General features: G+C 48.5%; 1 protein-coding gene across 1 annotated transcript in view; it reads left to right on the top strand.

Moving 5' to 3' along the window:
* LOC140398969 (uncharacterized) overlaps nt 1-23,655 on the top strand; it is a 29,570-nt gene continuing 5,915 nt past the window's right edge. The window contains exons 1-4 of the mRNA XM_072487984.1: nt 1-192; nt 6,730-6,822; nt 15,427-15,553; nt 18,595-18,816. Coding sequence (XP_072344085.1) covers nt 6,770-6,822; nt 15,427-15,553; nt 18,595-18,816 — 402 coding nt within the window. The 5' untranslated portion in view covers nt 1-192; nt 6,730-6,769. The remainder of the gene's footprint in view (nt 193-6,729; nt 6,823-15,426; nt 15,554-18,594; nt 18,817-23,655) is intronic.

The raw sequence follows: 23,655 nt of genomic DNA on the forward strand, positions 1-23,655 counted from the left end.
CCTGTGGGCTCTCAGTAGTTGCCTCAAGTGGTTTAATCACGAGATTCCCGTCCTCCCCCAGAGCAGGAATCGACCTGAAATTAATAAAACAAAAAACCCGGAAGTAGCAGAAATTCTCTGAAACGTTTAGACACCAGTTTTGGAAAGTGAAAGTGAGGGGGCTGCAGACACTAGCAACTACACCCGGGACCGGTAAGATGTAAACATACCCCTTTCCACCCAGATAATCCTCAGACAACTTTCTCACATTGAGAAGAAAAATAGTGTCTTACTGTAGACTTAGAAACAAAACTGAGCGGCCATAAAAGTGGTTCCTTCCTGATTTCCAGAGCATTGCTTTTCAAATTAAACTTCACTTTTAATTCACTTTTTTGATTTTCAAAGAGTTGGGAGGACCAATTTCCCTATTATTTTCTTAAACTTTCGAATTCATTGTGATTTTTAAAGAGTTCTTGGAGAAGGAGGGGGCGGGGGAAATAAATCTCCGCATGTCATCGATACCGACATTTACTCACAGCTGAACAAATGTCACAGATTGAGTTAATTTAAAAATGTTGGCCACTCATTCTTCGCCCATACCGGGCAGAGTGGAACTATTTGCATATTCAGCTTTGTCCCATGTCTATATGTCTCTAAATTAATTATTGTGCAAATTAGGGTGATGGTTAAGCTGTGGTTTTATTGCAAGTGTCACAATGAAACTACACGAGGATTATTTGTATGTATGTAGATTGCTATTTGTGAATTTAGCATGTTCATCAACAAACTCCTAAACTAACATCCTCTGTCCCTCACAAACCCTGCACCCTCATCTTATTCTGTCACAACCACTAACCACCATGCCCAAGCTGTCACATTGTCAGAGGGTCAGTACTGAAGGAGCACCGCACTGTAGGAGGGTCAGTGCTGAGGGAGCACTGCACTGTCGGAGGGTGTGGTAGTATGCATTAGGGGTCATGTGGGACTGTGAAGCCGTGATGTCATTGGCTGACAGATCCCGGGTCCTGGTTGGCCGTTGACCTCTAGCTCCGCCCTGAAGGCGGAGTATAAGAACCAGGAGTCCTCCCCTGCGGGGGAACAGTCACGCTTAATAAAGCCTCATCGATTTCACTCTATTCATCTCTCGGAGTCTTTGTGCGCTACAATTTATTAAGCGTGACTAAAGGACTATGGAGCTCAGGATCATCCCGGAATGCCTGAGGATCAGCCCCACGCAGTGAACGCAGCAGCAGCTTTCAAGCACTGGCAGACTTGTTTCGAGGCCTACCTCAGAACGGCCCCCGGCCGGGTCACAGAAGACCAAAAACTACAGGTCCTGCACTCGAGGTTAAGCACGGAGATTTTCTCCCTCATCGAAGACGCAGAGGATTTCCAGACAGCGTTCGCAGCACTAAAAAGTCTCTATGGTCACCCAGTAAACCAGATCTACGCTCGCTATTGACTCGCAACGAGAAGGCAAAGTCCCGGAGAATCGATAGATGAATTCTACGCCGCGCTACTAATTTTGGGACGGGCCTGCAGCTGCCCGCCGGTGAACGCAAATGAACACACGGACATGTTAATGCGCGATGCTTTTGTGGCAGGTATGAACTCCTCCCAAATCCGCCAAAGACTTTTAGAAAAAGAGTTGCTAGGACTCTCAGAGGCACGGGCCCTAGCAGCCTCCCTGGATGTGGCTGCGCGAAACGCCCGCGCCTACGGCCCCGACCGCGCGGCAGCCCATTGGGCTCCGTACGCACCCGTCGCAACAAACCCCCCCACCCCCCCCGGACACCCCACAGGCTTGCGCGGTTCAAACGCCAAGTCGCACCGGGGGAACCCGCTGCTATTTCTGCGGCCAGGCGAAACACCCCCGGCAGCGCTGCCCGGCCCGCGCAGCGATCTGTAAGAGCTGCGGGAAAAATGGCCATTTCGCGGCTGTGTGCCGGTCCCGGGAGGTCGCCGCTGTCCCAGGAGAACAGGGAGCCCTGCACGCCTTTTACGCTCCCCAACCCCCCCAGCGCCCCATGTACGACCCGCAGGCGCAACCACTTTGGGTCCCGACCACCGCTCTCCCCGGAGAAGAGGGAGTTCTGCGCGTCTCTAACGCTCCCCAACCCCCCCCCCCGCGCCCCATGTATGACCCGCCGGCGCTACCACTTTGGGTCCCGGCCACCGCTGTCCCCAGAGAAGAGGGAGTCCTGCGTGTTCCTAACGCTCCCCAACCCCCCCCCAGCGCCCCATGTGCGACCCGCAGGAGCCGCCATTTTGGGTCCCGGCCACCACGAGGGGAGGAGGGGCGCCGCCATCTTGGACCACCCCAGACCTGTGCGACACATGGGGGTGGCCATTTTGTCCACCCCCGCCGCCATCTTGTGACCCCCCAGCCATGTGCGATGCATGGGGGCAGCCATCTTGTTCACCCCCGACGCCATCTTGGACGGCAACAACGGACCCCAGTGTCGACGGCTCCACGGGGTTCGAAGAAGACGCTCAACCATTACGACCACGTCTGGCTTCAATGACGCTGGACCAAGCACGGCCCCGGACGCTCCAGACGACGACGACAACGGTGCTGATAAACGGGCACAAGACACCATGCCTGGTCGACTCCGGGAGCACGGAGAGCTTTATCCACCCCGACACGGTAAGACGCTGTTCTTTGACCATCCGTCCCAGCGCACAAAAGATTTCCCGAGCTGCAGGATCCCACTCCGTACAGATCAAAGGCTTCTACACAGTTACCCTAACGGTGCAAGGGAGGGAGTTCAAAAACTACAGGCTCTATGTCCTTCCCCAACTCTGCACCCCCACATTATTGGGATTAGACTTCCAGTGTAACCTGCAGAGCCTAACCTTCAAATTCGGCGGCCCCATACCCCCACTCACTATCTGCGGCCTCGCAACCCTCAAGGTTCAACCCCCATCCTTGTTTGCAAACCTCACCCCGGATTGCAAACCCGTCGCCACTAGGAGCAGACGGTACAGCGCCCAGGACCGGACCTTCATTCGGTCCGAAGTCCAGCGGCTACTGAAGGAAGGCATAATCCAGGCCAGCAATAGTCCCTGGAGAGCACAGGTGGTAGTAGTGAAGACAGGGGAGAAGCAAAGGATGGTCATAGACTATAGCCAGACCATCAACAGGTACACACAACTAGACGCGTACCCTCTCCCCCGCATATCCGACATGGTCAATGGGATTGCCCAATATAAGGTCTTCTCCACCGTGGACCTCAAGTCCGCCTACCATCAGCTCCCCATCCGCCCAAGTGACCGCAAGTACACAGCCTTCGAGGCAGACGGGCGATTATACCACTTCCTAAGGGTCCCATTTGGCGTCACAAACGGGGTCTCGGTCTTCCAACGAGAGATGGACCGAATGGTTGATCAACACGGGTTGCGGGCCACGTTCCCGTATCTCGAAAATGTAACCATCTGCGGCCACGATCAGCAGGACCACGACACCAACCTCCAAAAATTCCTCCAGACCGCTAAAGCCTTGAAGCTCGCGTACAACGAGGACAAATGCGTTTTTAGCACAAACCGGCTAGCCATCCTGGGCTACGTAGTGCGCAATGGGATAATAGGCCCCGACCCCGAACGTATGCGCCCCCTCATGGAATTTCCCCTCCCGCACTGCACAAAAGCCCTAAAACGCTGCCTGGGGTTCTTTTCATACTACGCCCAGTGGGTTCCCCAGTATGCAGACAAGGCCCGCCCCCTAATACAGACCACGACCTTCCCTCTGTCGACAGAGGCTTGCCAGGCCTTCAGCCGCATCAAAGCGGATATCGCAAAGGCCACGATGCGCGCCATCGACGAGTCCCTCCCCTTCCAGGTCGAGAGCGACGCCTCCGACGTAGCTCTAGCGGCCACCCTTAACCAAGCGGGCAGACCCGTGGCCTTTTTCTCCCGAACCCTCCACGCTTCAGAAATCCGCCACTCCTCAGTGGAAAAGGAAGCCCAAGCCATAGTGGAAGCGGTGCGACATTGGAGGCATTACCTGGCCGGCAGGAGATTCACTCTCCTCACGGACCAACGGTCGGTAGCCTTCATGTTCGATAATGCACAGCGGGGCAAAATCAAAAACGACAAGATCTTAAGGTGGAGGATCGAGCTCTCCACCTTCAACTACGAGATCTTGTATCGTCCCGGAAAGCTGAACGAGCCGTCCGATGCCCTATCCCGCGGCACATGTGCCAACGCACAAATTAACCGCCTCCAAACCCTCCACGAGGACCTCTGCCACCCGGGGGTCACTCGGTTCTACCACTTTATAAAGTCCCGCAACCTCCCATACTCTTTGGAGGAGGTCCGTACAGTCACAAGGAACTGCCACATCTGCGCAGAGTGCAAACCGCATTTTTTCAGGCCGGATGGTGCGTACCTGATTAAGGCTTCCCGCCCCTTTGAACGCCTTAGTCTGGATTTCAAAGGACCCCTCCCCTCCACCGACTGCAACACATACTTCCTTAATGTGGTGGACGAGTACTCCCGCTTCCCATTCGCCATCCCCTGCCCTGACATGACCGCGGCCACAGTCATTAAAGCCCTGAACACCATATTCACACTGTTCGGTTGCCCCGCATACGTCCACAGCGACAGGGGGTCCTCCTTCATGAGTGACGAGCTGCGCCAGTTCCTGCTCAGCAACGGTATAGCCTCGAGCAGGACGACCAGCTACAACCCCCGGGGGAACGGGCAAGTAGAGAGGGAGAACGGCACGGTCTGGAAGACCGTCCTACTGGCCCTACGGTCCAGGGACCCCCCAGTTTCACGGTGGCAGGAGGTCCTCCCGGACGCCCTCCACTCCATCCGGTCACTACTGTGTACTAGCACTAACCAAACGCCTCATGAGCGCCTCCTTGTCTTCCCCAGGAAGTCCTCCTCTGGAACGTCGCTGCCGACCTGGCTGGCGGCCCCAGGACCCATCTTGCTCCGAAAACATGTGCGGGCGCACAAGTCGGACCCGTTGGTCGAAAGGGTTCACCTCCTTCACGCGAACCCGCAGTACGCTTACGTGGAGTACCCCGACGGCCGACAGATCTGGCGCCCGCCGGCAACACACACACCACCCCGACACCAATCACCCCCTCCCTGCCACCGCCGCACCCCGCGACCGCCCCCTTCCCAGGAGGATCGGTCCTCCTCCCAGGCCCGACCAGGAGTGAAGCCCAAGCTGAAACCGTGAGGCTCCCGGAGACGACAACACCGGAACAAGCACCACCACCACCACCGGGGCCGAGGCGATCGACACGGACGACCAGACCGCCCGACCGACTCGTGGCATCGATCTAACACTACAATATGTGGACTTTTAATGAGAACATTTTGTCTTTTTCTCCTGACGATTACTGTAAATAGTTCTAAACAAAAAAAAAAACCTTGTACATACTGTAATAACATGCAAAAGTTTTCCTCCCAGGACCAGCCTTGTAAACCCTTACCACCATGCGAAGCATCACCCCGCCGGGTTCATTTTTAACAAGGGGTGAATGTGGTAGTATGCATTAGGGGTCATGTGGGACTGTGAAGCCGTGATGTCATTGGCTGACAGATCCCGGGTCCTGGTTGGCCGTTGACCTCTAGCTCCGCCCTGAAGGTGGAGTATAAGAATCAGGAGTCCTCCCCCGCAGGCCAGTCTACTACTGAACTGCGGGGGAACAGTCACGCTTAATAAAGCCTCATCGACTTCACTCTATTCGTCTCTCGGAGTCTTTGTGCGCTACAGAGGGTCAGTACTGAGGGAGTGCCATACGGTCGGAGGTTCCGTGCTGAGGGAGGGTCCCTATCTCTCTAACCTCCTCCAGTCCACCCTATCTCTAGCACTGACCCTCCGACAGGGAGCACCGCACTGTCAGAGGGTCAGTGCTGAGGGAGCGCCGCGCTGTCGGAGGGTCAGTGCTGAGGGAGCGCTTCACTGTCGGAGGGTCAGTGCTGAGGGAGCGCCGCACTGTCGGAGGGTCAGTGCTGAGGGAGCGCCGCACTGTCGGAGGGTCAGTGCTGAGGGAGCGCCGCGCTGTCGGAGGGTCAGTGCTGAGGGAGCCCCGCACTGTCAGAGGGTCAGTGCTGAGGGAGCGCCGCACTGTCGGAGGGTCAGTGCTGAGGGAGCGCCGCACTGTCGGAGGGTCAGTGCTGAGGGAGCCCCGCACTGTCAGAGGGTCAGTGCTGAGGGAGCGCCGCGCTGTCGGAGGGTCAGTGCTGAGGGAGCGCTTCACTGTCGGAGGGTCAGTGCTGAGGGAGCGCTGCACTATGGGAGGGTCAGTGCTGAGGGAGCGCCGCACTGTCGGAGGGTCAGTGCTGAGGGAGCCCCGCACTGTCGGAGGGTCAGTGCTGAGGGAGCGCCGCACTGTCGGAGGGTTAGTGCTGAGGGAGCGCTGCACTGTCGGAGGATCAGTACTGAGGGAAATGGGGTAGGAGAGACAGAAGACCATCCCAACATCACTCAACCAACATCACTAAAAAGCTGCTGATCCGTCATATTTTCCCATTCTCTCTGTGGGATCTTCCTGTGTGCAGTCTGAGCGGCCCAGATTCCGTCACTCCAGCGCTGACCAGTCTTAGAGAATGTGCTCCATTGGCTCAAGGGCTTTTCGGGGATGAAAGGTGCCCCAATCTTGTCGGACTGTGTTCTCAGATCATCCCACTACGTTTCCAAACATACCTGGCCGAAGGGGCTGCCCGCCGCAAGGGCACGAGTGATCAGTTAATGTCGTCACCAGTAAGCCGTAATCCTATGCTCTGTTTCAGAATTCTCCCCTGTCCGGTGTCCGTGCTGTCTGGCAGGAAGATGTCCATGAAAAGGCGAATCCAGCTGAAGGTCATACTTCTGGGAAACTCAGGGTAGGTTTTATACACAGGGTCAGGAATCCTGACTAACCACCTTGTGTACCTCAGGGGAGTTATACACAGTGATACATGGTGCATTATATATCATAATATCTACAGCATTACACCCAGTGATGCACGTGTGCTATTATATAATATAGAACATAGAACACAGAATTTACAGTGCACAAGTATGCCATTCAGCCCATCAAGTCTGCATCGGCCTTTGGAAAGAGCGCCCCTCCCAAGCCCCACACCTCCACCCTACCCCGTAACCCAGTAACCCCACCCCTTTGGAAAGAACACCCTGCCCAAGCCCCACAACTCCACCCTATGCCCGTAACCCCACCCAACCTTTTTGGACACTTAAGGGGCAATTTATCATGGCCAATCCACTTAACCTGCACGTCTTTAGACTGTGGGAGGAAACCGGAGCGCCCGGAGGAAATCCACGCAGACACGGGGAGGGCGTGCAGACTCCGCACAGACAGTGACCCAAGCCGGGAATCGACCCTGGAGCTGTGAAGCAGCCATGCTAAGCACTGCTTTGCGCAAGTGAAGGAGACACATCCTGAGTGAGTGAGTCACATCCAGAGTGGGAATTGGAACTTGGTAATTTGGCGCAGTGAGGTAATTCGGTGCAGAGTGGGGGAAGGTGCTTTTTCCCTACTGTTTTGTTCTTTCTTCTGGACTGTAAATCTGCAGGGAGAGAACCAGAGAGCATTCTGGGAAGGTAAGTGATTTTTATTTTTATTACCTTTTCAAATTGTGTGTTGGGGGGAACTGTAAGTGACATCACAGTAAAGCTGTGACCTGATTGGCTGGTTGGGAATCTGTTAAATTTGAAAAAAAAAATAATATTGCAAAAAAAATCTAATTGATTAACTAGATAGTGGAGTAACTAAACCTGAGGGCAGAGATCGGTATTTAGCATTTAATTTTACAGTAAAAATCATCTAGCGTCAGGGCCATATAGTTAATTGTAACTCAATCTACCAATAATTCAAGTGTTTATTTTAAATTAATTAATTAGTGCTTAAATGTCACTCAGCTGGGTGCAGTGCTCCAACTGTGAGATGTGGCAGATCTGTGACGCTTCCAATGTTCGGGTCGACTACATCTGCAGTAAGTGTAACCAATGGCAGCTCCTCACTCCCTGTGCCAGTGAGGCTAGAAATAGGAAGATGGAGCAGCTAAACACATGGCTAAACAGCTGGTGCAGGAGGGAGGGTGTCCGTTATCTGGACTACTGGGAGCTCTTCCAGGGCAGATGTGACCTGTATAAGAAGGACGGGTTTAAACTAGTATGGCAGGGGGGTATACCAGAGCAATAGGTCAGAAGGTGAAAACATTCAGCGAGAACTAGGGAACAGGGCCACTGTGGCTCTGAGGAAGAGCAGACAGGGAGAAGTTGCTGAACACAGCGGGTCTGGTGGCCTGAAGTGCATATGTTTTAATGCTAGAAATATAACAGGTCAGGCAGATGATCTTAGAGCTTGGATTAGTACTTGGAACTATGATGTTGTTGCCATTACAGAGATCTGGTTGAGAGAAGGACAGGATTGGCAGCGAAACGTTCCAGGATTTAGATGTTTTAGGTGGGTTAGAGGGGGATGTAAAAGGGGAGGCAGAGTTGCGCTACTGGTTAGGGAGAATATCACAGCTGTATTGCGGGAGGACACCTCCGAGGGCAGTGAGGCTATATGGGTAGAGATCAGGAATAAGAAGGGTGCAGTCACAATGTTGGGGGTTTGCTACAGGCCTCCCAATAGCCAGCGGGAGATAGAGGAGCAGATAGGTAGACAGAATTTGGAAAGGAGTAAAAGCAACAGGGTTGTTGTGATGGGAGACTTTAACTTCCCCAATATTGACTGGGACTCATTTAGTGCGAGGGGCTTGGATGGGGCAGAGTTTGTAAGGAGCATCCAGGAGGGCTTCTTAAAACAATATGTAGATAGTCCAACTAGGGAAGGGGCTATAGTGGACCTGGTATTGGGGAATGAGCCCTGCCAGGTGGTAGATGTTTCAGTAGGGGAGCATTTCGGGAACAGTGGCCACAATTCAGTAAGTTTTAAACTGCTGGTGGACAAGGATAAGAAGAAGGAATCACTTATTATCACAAGTAGGCTTCAAATGAAGTTACTGTGAAAAGCCCCTAGTCGCCACATTCCGGCGCCTGTTCGGGGAGACTGGTACGGGAATTGAACCATTCTGCTGGCCTACTTTCAAAGCCAGCAATTTAGCCCTGTGCTAAACCAGCCCAAGAGTGGTTCAAGGGTGAATGTGCTAAATTGAGGGAAGGCTAATTATAACAATATTAGGCAGGAACTGAAGAACCTAGATTGGGGGCGGATGTTTGAGGGCAAATCAACATCTGACATGTGGGAGGCTTTCAAATGTCAGTTGAAAGGAATTCAGGACCGGCATGTTCCTGTGCGGAAGAAGGATAAATACGGAAAATTTCGGGAACCTTGGATAACGAGAGATATTGTAGGCCTCGTCAAAAAGAAAAGGAGGCATTTGTCAGGGCTAGAAGGCTGAGAACAGACGAAGCCTGTGTGGAATATAAGGAAAGTAGGAAGGAATTAAGCAAGGAGTCAGGGGGGATAAAAGGGGTCATGAAACGTCATTGGCAAATAGGGTTAAGGAAAATCCCAAGGCTTTTTACACATACATAAAAAGCAAGAGGGTAGCCAGGGAAAGGGTTGGCCCACTGAAGGATAGGCAAGGGAATCTATGTGTGGAGCCAGTGGAAATGGGTGAGGTACTAAATGAATACTTTGCATCAATATTCACCAAAGAGAAGGAATTGGGAGATGTTGAGTCTGGAGAAGGGTGTGTAGGTAGCCTGGGTCACATTGAGATCCAAAAAGATGAGGTGTTGGGCGTCTTGAAAAATATTAAGGTAGATAAGTCCCCAGGGCCTGATGGGATCTACCCCAGAATACTGAAGGAGGCTAGAGAGGAAATTGCTGAGGCCTTGACAGAAATCTTTGGATCCTCACTGTCTTCAGGTGATGTCCCGGAGGACTGGAATGTTGTTCCTTTGTTTAAGAAGGGTAGCAAGGATAATCCAGGGAACTACAGGCCAGTGAGCCTCATGTCAGTGGTCGGGAAATTACTGGAGAGAATTCTTCGAGACAGGATCTACTCCCATTTGGAAGCAAATGGACGTATTAGTAGAGGCAGCATGGTTTTGTGAAGGGGAGGTTGTGTCTCGCTAACTTGATAGAGTTTTTCGAGGAGGACACAAAGATGATTGATGCAGGTAGGGCAGTGGATGTTGTCTATATGGACTTCAGTAAGGCCTTTGACAAGGTCCCTCGTGGCAGACTGGTACAAAAGGTGAAGTCACATGGGATCAGAGGTGAGTTGGCAAGAAGGATACAGAACTGGCTAGGTTATAGAAAACAGAGAGTAGCAATGGAAGGGTGCTTTTCTGATTGGAGGGCTGTGATTTAGCAGTTTGGATCAGAAATTGGCTAGCTGGAAGAAGACAAAGGCTGGTGGTTGATGGGAAATGTTCAGACTGGAGTCCAGTGACTAGTGGTGTACCACAAGGTTCTGTTTTGGGGTCACTGCTGTTTGTCATTTTTATAAATGACCTGGAGGAGGGTGAGTAAATTTGCAGTTGACACTAAAGTCGGTGGAGTTGTGGACAGTGCGGAAGGATGTTACAAGTTACAGAGGAACATAGATAAGCTGCAGCGCTGGGCTGAGAGGTGGCAAATGGAGTTTAATGCAGAAAAGTGTGAGGTGATTCATTTTGGAAGGAATAACAGGAAGACAGAGTACTGGGCTAATTGTAAGATCCTTGGCAGTGTGGATGAGCAGAGAGATCTCGGTGTCCATGTACATAGATCCCTGAAAGTTGCTACCCAGGTTGAGAGGGTTGTTAAGAAGACGTACGGTGTGTTAGCTTTTATTGGTAGAGGGATTGAGTTTCGGAGCCATGAGGTCATGTTGCAGCTGTACAAAACTCTGGTGCGGCCGCATTTGGAGTATTGCGTGCAATTCTGGTCACCGCATTATAGGAAGGATGTGGAAGCATTGGAAAGCGTGCAGAGGAGATTTACCAGAATGTTGCCTGGTATGGAGGGAAGATCTTATGAGGAAAGGCTGAGGGACTTGAGGCTGTTTTCGTTAGAGAGAAGAAGGTTAAGAGGTGACTTAATTGAGGCAGACAAGATGATCAGAGGATTGGATAGGGTGGACAGTGAGAGCCTTTTTCCTCGGATGGTGATGTCTAGCACGAGGGGACATAGCTTTAAATTGAGGGGAGATAGATATAAGACCGATGTCAGAGGTAGGTTCTTTACTCGGAGAGTAGTAAGGGCGTGGAATGCCCTGCCTGCAACAGTAGTGAACTTGCCAACACTAAGGGCATTCAAATGGTCATTGGATAGACATAAGGATGATAAGTGAATAGTGTAGATGGGCTTTAGAGTGGTTTCACAGGTCGGCGCAACATCGAGGGCCGAAGGGCCTGTACTGCGCTGTAATGTTCTATGTGACGAGTGGTGTTCCGCAGGGATCAGTGCTGGGACCTTTGCTGTTTGTAGTATATATAAATGATTTGGAGGAAAATGTAACTGGTCTGATTAGTAAGTTTGTGGACGACACAAAGGTTGGTGGAATTGCGGCCAGCGATGAGGACTGTCAGAGGATACAGCAGGATTTAGATTGTTTGGAGACTTGGGCGGAGAGAAGGCAGATGGAGTTTAATTCGGACAAATGTGAGGTAATGTATTTTGGAAGGTCTAATACAGGTAGGGAATATACAGTGCATGGTAGAACTCTCAAGAGTATTGACAGTCAGAGAGATCTTGGTGTACAGGTCCACAGATCATTGAAAGGTGCAACACAGGTGGAGAAGGTAGTCAAGAAGGCATACGGCATGCTTGCCTTCATTGGCCAGGCATTGAGTATAAAAATTGGCAAGTCATGTTGCAGCTGTATAGAACCTTAGTTAGGCCACACTTGGAGTATAGTGTTCAATTCTGGTCGCCACACTACCAGAAGGATGTGGAGGCTTTAGAGAGGGTGCAGAAGAGATTTACCAGGATGTTGCCTGGTATGGAGGGTGTTAGTTATGAGGAGAGGTTGAATAAACTTGGTTTGTTCTCACTGGAACGACGGAGGTTGAGGGGCGATCTGATAGAGGTCTACAAAATTACAAGGGGCATAGACAGAGTGGATAGTCAGGGTAGAGGGGTCAATTACTAGGGGGCATAGGTTTAAGGTGCGAGGGACAAGGTTTAGAGATGTACGAGGCAAATATTTTACACAGAGGGTAGTGGGTGCTTGGAACTCGCTGCCGGAGGAGGTGGTGGAAGCAGGGACGATAGTGACGTTTAAGGGACACCTTGACAAATACATGAATAGGATGGGAATGGAGGGATATGGACCCCGGATTGCAGAAGATTTTAGTTTAGACGGGCAGCATGGTCGGCACGGGCTTGGAAGGCCGAAGGGCCTGTTCCTGTGCTGTACATTTCTTTGTCCTTTGTTCACTGTGCTACCGTGTTGCCCTAATATATAGTGTTATACCCAGTGATGCATGGTGTGCTATTTTATAATATATACGGTGTTATACCCAGTGACGCACGGTGTGCTATTATATAGTGTTATAACCAGTGATGCATGGTGTGCTATTATATAATATATACGGTGTTATACCCAGTGATGCACGGTGTGCTATTTTATAATATATACGGTGTTATACCCAGTGACGCACGGTGTGCTATTATATAGTGTTATAACCAGTGATGCATGGTGTGCTATTATATAATATATGCAGTGTTAAACCCAGTGACACACGGTGTTACTATATAATATATACAGTGTTATACCCAGTAACATACGGTGTGTTATAATACATGGTGCACTATATAATATATATAGTGGCAGCACGGTGGTGCAGTGGTAGCACTGCAGTCTCACGGCGCCGAGGTCCCAGGTTCGATCCCAGCTCTGGGTCACTGTCCGTGTGGAGTTTGCACATTCTCCCCGTGTTTGCGTGGGTTTCGCCCCCACAACCCAAAGATGTGCAGGGTAGGTGGATTGGCCATGCTAAATTGCCCCTTAATTGGAAAAAATGAATTGAGTACTCTAAATTTATAATTACAAAAAATAATATATAGTGTTATACCCAGTGACGCACGCTGTGTTATTATATATTATATACAGTGTTACACCCAGTAATACATGGTGCATTATATAATGTATACGTGTTACACCCAGTAATATATGGTGCATTATACAATATATAGTGTTACACCTAGTAATACATGGTGCATTATATAATATATACAGTGTTACACCCAGTAATACATGGTGCATTATATAATATATAGAGTGTTACACCGTGACGCACGCTGTGTTATTATATATTATCTACAGTGTTATACCCAGTAATACATGGTGCATTATATAATATATAGTGTTATACCCAGTGATGCACAGTATTATTATATAATATCTATAGTGTTATACCCAGTAGTACATGGTGCATTATATAATATATACAGTGTTATACCCAGTGACACACGCTGTGTTATTATATAATATAGTGTTATACCCAGTAATACATGGTGCATTATATAATATATAGTGTTATACCCGGTGGCGCATGGTGTTATATATATATATATATATATATATAGTGTTATACCCAGTGATGCAAGGTGTTATTATATAATATATACAGTGTTATACCAGTAATGCCTGGTGCATTATATAATATATAGAGTATTCTCCCCAGTGACGCATGGTGTATTACTATATAATATATAGTGTAATACCCAGTGACAAACGATGTGATATCATATAATATATACAGTGTTATACCCAGTAACATACGGTGTGTTATTATAATACATGGTGCGCTATATAATATATATAGTGGCAGCACGGTGGTGCAGTGGTAGCACTGCAGTCTCACGGCGCCGAGGTCCCAGGTTCGATCCCAGCTCTGGGTCACTGTCCGTGTGGAGTTTGCACATTCTCCCCGTGTTTGCGTGGGTTTCGCCCCCACAACCCAAAGATGTGTAGGCTAGGTGGATTGGCCATGCTAAATTGCCCCTTAATTGGAAAAAATGAATTGGGTACTCTAAATTTAAATTAAAAAATAATAATATATAAGTGTTATACCCAGTGACGCACGCTGTGTTATTATATAATATATACAGTGTTACACCCAGCAATACATGGTGCATTATATAATATATAGTGTTACACCCAGTAATACATGGTGCAGTATATAATATATAGTGTTACACCCAGTGACGCACGCTGTGTTATTATATAATATATAGTGTTATACCCAGGACGCACGGTGTTATTATATAATATATAGTGTTATACCCAGTGACGCACGGCGTGTTATTATATAATATATAGTGTTATACTCAGTCACGCACGCTGTGTTATTATATAATATATAGTGTTATACTCAGTCACGCACGCTGTGTTATTATATAATATATAATGTTACACCCAGTGACGCACGCTGTGTTATTATATAATATATAGTGTTATACCCAGTGACACACGCTGTGTTATTATATTATAGTGTTAAACCCAGTGACGCACGCTGTGTTATTATATAATATATAGTGTTACACCCAGTGAAGCACGCTGTGTTATTATATAATATATCGTGTTACACCCAGTGACGCACGCTGTGTTATTATATAATATATACAGTGTTACACCCAGTAATACATGGTGCATTATATAATATATAGTGTTACACCCAGTAATACATGGTGCATTATATAATATATACAGTGTTACACCCAGTAATACATGGTGCATGATATAATATATACTGTGTTACACCCAGTAATACATGGTGCATGATATAATATAGTGTTACACCCAGTCATACATGGTGCATTATATAATGTATACAGTGTTACACCCAGTCATACATGGTGCATTATATAATATATACAGTGTTATACCCAGTGACGCACAGTTATTATATATATATATATATATATATAGTGTTATACCAGTAATACCTGGTGCATTATATAATATATAGTGTGTTCTACCCAGTGACGCATGTTGTATTACTATATAATATATAGTGTTATACCCAGTGACGCACGGTGTGTTATTATATATTTACAGTGTTATATCCAGTGACGCACAGTGCGTTATTATAATATATACAGTGTTATACCCAGTGACGCACGGTGTGCTATTATATATCTACAGTGTTATATCCAGAGATGCATGGTGTGTTATGTAATATATACAGTTAATCCCTGTGATGTACAGTGTTATACCCAGTGACGCACGGTGTTCCCCATGGCGTCTGCTGGCCTTGCCTTTTTAGGGGATTGAGATGGTAGGCATTGGCGTCCCTGTCAAAGGAGCTTTGGCGAGTGGCTGCATTGCATCTTGCAGATCGTACACACTGATGCTGCTTTGCACCAGTGGTGGAGCGGGTGGATGTTGGAAGGTGGTGGTTAGCGTGTCAATCAAGCGGGGGCTTCTTTGCCCTGGATGGAATACGAGATTGAACAAGGCTGCCTGAGCTTGGAATTCCATGGTCTGGGAACATGTCGGGTAACACCCCTTCTGTCAACCTCTTCTTATTTTCCACAGAGCGGGGAAATCGGCCCTCATGAACCTATACGTGTTCAAGCGATATACTAACTCATACAAAGCGACAATCGGAGCGGACTTCCTGATCCGGGATGTCACCTTGGATGGCAAAAAAGTCACCGTGCAGGTTCGTAACGGGGATAGCAGCTCCCCCGGGCACCCCCTATCTCTGTTTCTTACCACCCAGAACATGACCAGAACAAAACTGGCGATGCCTGGAGGCCGAGGTGGATGACTACGCCGCGAGCTCGGCCTCGGAGGTTTGGTGGGAGCTGGGCGGGGCAGTCCAGACCTGAGCCTGTTGATTTGGGGCTGGAGACCCTCAGTGCTAGATGCTGTTAACCCTGAAGGACGATTAAGTTGGCCACGGAACGCTTATGCGCTGCCCGTGAGCCACGACAATCTGTCTGGCTTGTTCAGACGGGCGCGCCCGCCTGTAATTTGCGAGGTTCTCAGTTCGAGGCTCACTCCTGAGGCCTCTTCATTCTCTGAGTCTGACCCCGCACCGAGGGAATGCCACACTGCTGTATGTGCCATCTTCGGGAGAAATGTTGAACCCTAGTGCCCGCCTGCCCCAGCAAGATGCCATGGCACGTGTCTTGAGGAAGAACAGTGGAGCTCTCCTCAGCGTCCTGACCACCGTTTGTCTCTGAATTAATCCATCACAGGAAAAGTACAGCTTTTCCACTCATTCTCACAATCAGCAAGGTGAGAATCTTGCTGTGCATGTCTTGTGCCTTGATTGCCAGGTTCCGTACATGATGTTCTGCGCCAGGGTTTGGAGAAGCCCAAAGTGTATCATGGAGTTCACCTGATCCTTAACTTTTACTAGATTTTGGTTATGGGGACCACACGGGCCTACCTTACAGGTGTGATGCAACAGAGAGCTAAATTACTTTTAAATTAAAACAATGTTTATTTATGAAACCAGTTAACACTTTATAAACCCATAGTAAACATCTTAACAACTATCAACACCAATCATCCCCACAGATACAATATTCTATAAGTAAACCTTAATCTTTCCTTGCACCATCCATAAGACAAGTGACCCTTTTTAACACCGAGATCAGGTTTAAATTCTCTACTGAGAGCAGTCAGCACTTTGAAATCACCCAAATGATCTGGAGACAGTCTTTAGATTGCAGAGAGATCCTTGTACAGATGCTTGCTTTGCCTGCAGCTATCCAGCTCTCAAAACTAAACTAAACACTCCCTGTAGCAGCCTGCTCAAAAACTAAGGTGAAAGACAGACAGCCCAGCTCCATCCACACTCTGACATCACTGCAGCTATTCGATAAACACCCATTTCTTAAAGGTACATCCACTACAGCTATTTAATAAACACCCAGTTCTTCAAGGTTCTCTCACGTGACAATGACAACAGTGACTGCGTGTCAATGATGTACTTTGTTTAGCTGAAAAACGTTGCGATATCTCCTGGTCATCAAATCTGCAAGGTAAATGTGTAGAGGAATGTTGAATCCGTTGAAGGATTGTCGCCAAGACCTATTCGGGACTGGCTACGAAAATCTCGATCAAAGATATTTTTCAGGAGCTTCTTGAAAGAAGGGAGAGAGCGACAGACCGAGATGTTTAGGGAGGAACTCCAGAGCTAAAGGTCCCCCCACCCCGGCAACTGAAGGCATGGTCGCCAATGGTGGAGCGATGGGAGGTGGGTGGGGGGGAGGCTATGCTCGAGGCTGGAAGTGGAGGAACCGCTGCCTGGGGAAAGCGGGCAGCATAATCAAAGATCCCTCCCACCCGGCTTACTCACTCTTCCAACTTCTTCCATCGGGCAGGAGATACAGAAGTCTGAGAACACGCACAGACTCAAAAACAGCTTCTTCCCCGCTGTCACCAGACTCCTAAGCGACCCTCTTATGGACTGACCTCATTAACACTAAACCCCTGTATGCTCCACCTGATGTTTATGTAGTTACATTGTGTACCTTGTGTTGCCCTATTATGTATTTTCTTTTTCTTTTCTTTTCATGTATTTAATGATCTGTTTAAGCTGCTCACAGAAAAATACCTTTCACTGCACCTCGATACACGTGACAATAGACCAATCCAATCTAATCCAATCCAATCTCCGTGTTGGAGGAGGTTACAGAGATAGGGAGGGTTGTTGGGGCTGGAGGAGGTTACAGAGATCGGGAGGGTTATAGGGGCTGGAGGAGGTTAAAGAGATAGGGAGGGTTGTATGAGGCTGAAGGAGGTTAAAGAGATGGGGAGGGTTGTAAGGTGCTGGAGGAGATAATGGAGGTGGGGAGATGGTACATTGGTCCCTTTAAGGATGGGTGGGCTCCACAGATCACATGGGGTCAATTGCGCGTTAGTGCACAACCCCGACCAATAGGGAGTTTGTGCGGGCCCTTGGGAGCAAGACCCCGGACGATGTGGTCCCCAGGGCCGGAGTGTTAAGACCAGTTGTGTGTTGTGTCCCAGTTACTTAACTGCCTTTGCCTTACCTCAATAAACCCTTTTATTGATTACTGGAAGCCTCTAGCGTATGTCTCGAGCTGCCACATAGGCGACGAGGTGAAGATTTTCGATTACAGCTGGTCGTGAATCCCCGGACGTTTTAAGACCATAAGGCTTCGGAGCAGAAGTCGGTCATTCGGCCCATCGAGTCTGCTCTGCCAATGAGATCCTGGCTGATCTGCTGTGATAACCCTCAACTCCATTTTACCACCTTATCCTCCTCACCCTCGACTCCCTCATTGATTAAAAATCTGTCTCTCTCAGCCTTTAACATACTTAACGACCCAGCCTCTACAGCTCTCTGCGGTAAAGAATTCCACAGATTCACTCCCCTCTGAGAGAAGAAATTCCTCCTCATCTCTGTCTCAAATGGGCCCCCCCCCCCCCCCCCCCCCGACTCTGAGATTATGGGAATCCCATAGAAGCCTATACAATTCTAACAGGACTGGACTGGGTAGATGCAGGAAGGATGTTGCTGATGGTGGGGGTGTCCAGGACCAGGGTCACAGTCTGAGGATACGGGGTAGACCATTTAGGACAGAGATGAGGTGAAATATCTGCACCCAGAGTGTGGTCGGCCTGTGGAATTTGAAAAGGTGACGTCAGTGAGCGCCACTGAGCGGTGAAGGATGGGATTGATTGGGGTTCTGTGACCTGAGACTGCTCCCCCCCCCCCTCCAGGTGTGGGACACCGCCGGGACCGAACGCTTCCAGTCGCTGGGGTCGGTGCTGTACAGGGGCACGGATTGCTGCATCCTGGTGTTCGACGTGACTTCAGAGGCCTCATTCCGGGCGTTGGACGGCTGGAGGAAGGAGTTCTTACTTCAGGCCGATCCCAGGGACCCCGACAGTTTTCCCTTTGTTGTAATCGGCAATAAGGTGGACCTGAGCAGCAGCAGAGAGGTGAGTGTGATGAATGTAGGAATTTCAGATATATATTGTGTTATATAGAACATAGAACATAGAAAATACAGCACAGAACAGGCCCTTCGGCCCACGATGTTGTGCCGAACCTTTGTCCTAGATTAATCATAGATTATCATTGGATTTACAGTGTAGAAGGAGGCCATTAGGCCCTTTGAGTCTGCACCGGCTGTTGGAAAGAACACCCTACCCAAACTCAACACCTCCACCCAACACCAAGGGCAATTTGGACATTAAGGGCAATTTATCATTGGCCAATTCACCTAACCCGCACATCTTTGGACTGTGGGAGGAAACCGGAGCACCCGGAGGAAACCCACGCAGACACGGGGAGGACGTGCAGACTCCGCACAGACAATGACCCAAGCCGGAATCGAACCTGGGACCATGGAGCTGTGAAGCAATTGTGCTATCCACAATGCTACCGTGCTGCCCTTAAGAACAAATAAATCTACACTATATCATTTAACCGTAATCCATGTACCTATCCAATAGCTGCTTGAAGGTCCCTAATGTTTCCGACTCAACTACTTCCACAGGCAGTGCATTCCATGCCCCCACTACTCTCTGGGTAAAGAACCTACCTCTGATATCCCTCCTATATCTTCCACCTTTCACCTTAAATTTATGTCCCCTTGTAATGGTTTGTTCCACCCGGGGAAAAAGTCTCTGACTGTCTACTCTATCTATTCCCCTGATCATCTTATAAACCTCTATCAAGTCGCCCCTCCTCCTTCTCCGCTCTAATGAGAAAAGGCCTAGCACCCTCAACCTTTCCTCATAAGACCTACCCTCCATTCCAGGCAACATCCTGGTAAATCTTCTTTGCACCTTTTCCAGAGCTTCCACATCCTTCCTAAAATGAGGCGACCAGAACTGTACACAGTACTCCAAATGTGGCCTTACCAAAGTTTTGTACAGCTGCATCATCACCTCACGGCTCTTAAATTCAATCCCTCTGTTAATGAACGCGAGCACACCATAGGCCTGCTTCACAGCTCTATCCACTTGAGTGGCAACTTTCAAAGATGTATGAACATAGACCCCAAGATCTCTCTGCTCCTCCACATTGCCAAGAACTCAACCGTTAACCCTGTATTCCGCATTCATATTTGTCCTTCCAAAATGGACAACCTCACACTTTTCAGGGTTAAACTACATCTGCCACTTCTCAGCCCAGCTCTGCATCCTATCTATGTCTCTTTGCAGCCGACAACAACCCTCCTTACTATCCACAACTCCACCAATCTTCGTATCGTCTGCAAATTTACTGACCCACCCTTCAACTCCCTCATCCAAGTCATTAATGAAAATCACAAACAGCAGAGGACCCAGAACTGATCCCTGCGGTACGCCACTGGTAACTGGGATCCAGGCTGAATATTTGCCATCCACCACCACTCTCTGACTTCTATCGATTAGCCAGTTCGTTATCCAACTGGCCAAATTTCCCACTATCCCATGCCGCCTTACTTTCTGCATAAGTCTACCATGGGTAACTTTATCAAATGCCTTACTAAAATCCATGTACACTACATCCACTGCTTTACCTTCATCCACATGCTTGGTCACCTCCTCAAAGAATTCAATAAGATTTGTAAGGCAAGACCTACCCCTCACAAATCCGTGCTGACTATCCCTAATCAAGCAGTGTCTTTCCAGATGCTCAGAAATCCTATCCTTCAGTACCCTTTCCATTACTTTGCCTACCACCGAAGTAAGACTAACTGGCCTGTAATTCCCAGGGTTATCCCTAGTTCCTTTTTTGAACAGGGGCACGACATTCGCCACTCTCCAATCCCCTGGTACCACCCCTGTTGACAGTGAGGACGTAAAGATCATTGCCTACGGCTCTGCAATTTCATCTCTTGCTTCCCATAGAATCCTTGGATATATCCCGTCAGGCCCGGGGGACTTGTCTATCCTCAAGTTTTTCAAAATGCCCAACACATCTTCCTTCCTAACAAGTATTTCCTCGAGCTTACCAATCTGTTTCACACTGTCCTCTCCAACAATATCGCCCCTCTCATTTGTAAATACAGAAGAAAAGTACTCGTTCAAGACCTCTCCTATCTCTTCAGACTCAATACACAATCTCCCGCTACTGTCCTTGATCGGACCTACCCTCGCTCTAGTCATTCTCATATTTCTCACATATGTGTAAAAGGCCTTCGGGTTTTCCTTGATCCTACCCGCCAAAGATTGTTCATGCCCTCTCTTAGCTCTCCTAATCCCTTTCTTCAGTTCCCTCCTGGCTATCTTGTATCCCTCCAATGTCCTGTCTGAACCTTGTTTCCTCAGCCTTACACAAGTCTCCTTTTTCCTCTTAACAAGACATTCAACCTCTCTTGTCAACCATGGTTCCCTCACTCGACCATCTCTTCCCTGCCTGACAGGGACATACATATCAAGGACACGTAGCACCTGTTCCTTGAACAAGTTCCACATTTCACTGGTGTCCTTCCCTGACAGCCTATGTTCCCAACTTATGCACTTCAATTCTTGTCTGACAACATCGTATTTACCCTTCGCCCAATTGTAAACCTTGCCCTGTTGCACGCACCTTTCCCTCTCCATTACTAAAGTGAAAGTCACAGAATTGTGCTCACTATCTCCAAAATGCTCCCCCACTAACAAATGGCCCATGCAGAGACAGGGAGAATGTGCAAACTCCACACGGATAGTGACCCGTGGCCAGGATTGAACCCGGCTCCTCAGTGCCACGAAGCAGCTGTGCTAACCACTGTGCCGCCGTGCCGACATCTTTCCTTAAATAAGCGGACCAAAACTTGGCCCAGCGTTCGAGATGCGGCCTCGCTGATGTCCGGTAGAAGTGAGACATAACATCCTCACTTTTATGTTTGATTCTTCGTGTACATAAGAACTAGGAGCAGGAGTAGGCCATCTGGCCCCTCGAGCCTGCTCCGCCATTCAATGAGATCATGGCTGATCTTTTGTGGACTCAGCTCCACTTTCCGGCCCAAACACCAGAACCCTTAATCCCTTTATTCTTCAAAAAAACTATCTATATCTTAAAAACATTTAATGAAGGAGCCTCAACTGCTTCACTGGGCAAGGAATTCCATAGATTCACAACCCTTTGGGTGAAGAAGTTCCTCCTAAACTCAATCCTAAATCTACTTCCCCTTATTTTGAGGCTATGTCCCCTAGTTCTGCTTTCACCCGACAGTGGAAACAACCTGCCCGCATCTATCCTATCTATTCCCTTCATAATCTTATATGTTTCTATAAGATCCCCCCCTCATCCTTCTAAATTCCAACGAGTACAGTCCCAGTCTACACCACCTCTCCTCGTAATCCAACCCCTTCAGCTCTGGGATTAACCTAGTGAATCTCCTCTGCACCCCCTCCAGTGCCAGTACGTCCTTTCTCAAGTAAGGAGACCAAAACTGAACACAATACTCCAGGTGTGGCCTCACTAACACCTTATACAATTGCAGCATAACCTCCCTAGTCTTAAACTCCATCCCTCTAGCAATGAAGGACAAAATTAAATTTGCCTTCTTAATCACCTGTTGCACCTGTAAACCAACTTTTTGCGACTCGTGCACTAGCACACCCAGGTCTCTCTGCACAGCAGCATGTTTTAATATTTTATCATTTAAATAATAATCCCTTTTGCTATTATTCCTACCAAAATGGATAACCTCACATTTGTCAACATTGTATTCCATCTGCCAGACTCCAGCCCATTCACCTAACCTATCCAAATCCCTCTGCAGACTTCCAGTATCCTCTGCACTTTTTGCTTTACCACTCATCTTAGTGTCGTCTGCAAACTTGGACACATTGCCCTTGGTCCCCAACTCCAAATCATCTATGTAAATTGTGGGCCCAACACTGATCCCGGAGGGACACCACTACTGATTGCCAACCAGAGAAACACCCATTAATCCCCACTCGTTGCTTTCTATTAATTAACCAATCCTCTATCCATGCTACTACTTTACCCTTAATGCCATGCATCTTTATCTTATGCAGCAACCTTTTGTGTGGCACCTTGTCAAAGGCTTTCTGGAAATCCAGATACACCACATCCATTGGCTCCCCGTTATCTACCGCACTGGTAATGTCCTGAAAAAATTCCACTAAATTAGTTAGGCACGACCTGCCCTTTATGAACCCATGCTGCATCTGCCCAATTGGACAATTTCCATCCAGATGCCTCGCTATTTCTTCCTTGATGATAGATTCCAGCATCTTCCCTACTACCAAAGTTAAGCTCACTGGCCTATAATTACCCGCTTTCTGCCTACCTCCTTTTTTAAACAGTGGTGTCACGTTTGCTAATTTCCAATCCGCCGGAACCACCCCAGAGTCTAGTGAATTTTGGTAAATCATCACTAGTGCATTTGCAATTTCCCTAGCCATCTCTTTTAGCACTATGGGATGCATTCCATCAGGGCCAGGAGACTTGTCTACCTTTAGCCCCATTAGCTTGCCCATCACTACCTCCTTGGTGATAACAATCTTCTCAAGGTCCTCACCTGTCATAGCCTCATTTCTATCAGTCACTGGCATGTTTTGTGTCTTCCACTGTGAAGACCAACCCAAAAAAACTGTTCAGTTCCTCAGCCATTTCCTCATCTCCCATTATTAAATCTCCCTTCTCATCCTCTAAAGGGCCAATATTTACCTTTGGCACTCTTTTTTGTTTTATATATTTGTAGAAACTTTTACTATTTGTTTTTAGCTTCCTCAGAATATATCTTATTCTTCTTTATAGGTTTTTTAGTAGCTTTCTGTTGCCCCCTAAAGATTTCCCAGTCCTCTAGTCTCCCACTAATCTTTGCCACC

This window comes from Scyliorhinus torazame, chromosome 22, assembly GCF_047496885.1.
Source record: "Scyliorhinus torazame isolate Kashiwa2021f chromosome 22, sScyTor2.1, whole genome shotgun sequence".
Taxonomy (NCBI): Eukaryota; Metazoa; Chordata; class Chondrichthyes; order Carcharhiniformes; family Scyliorhinidae; genus Scyliorhinus; species Scyliorhinus torazame.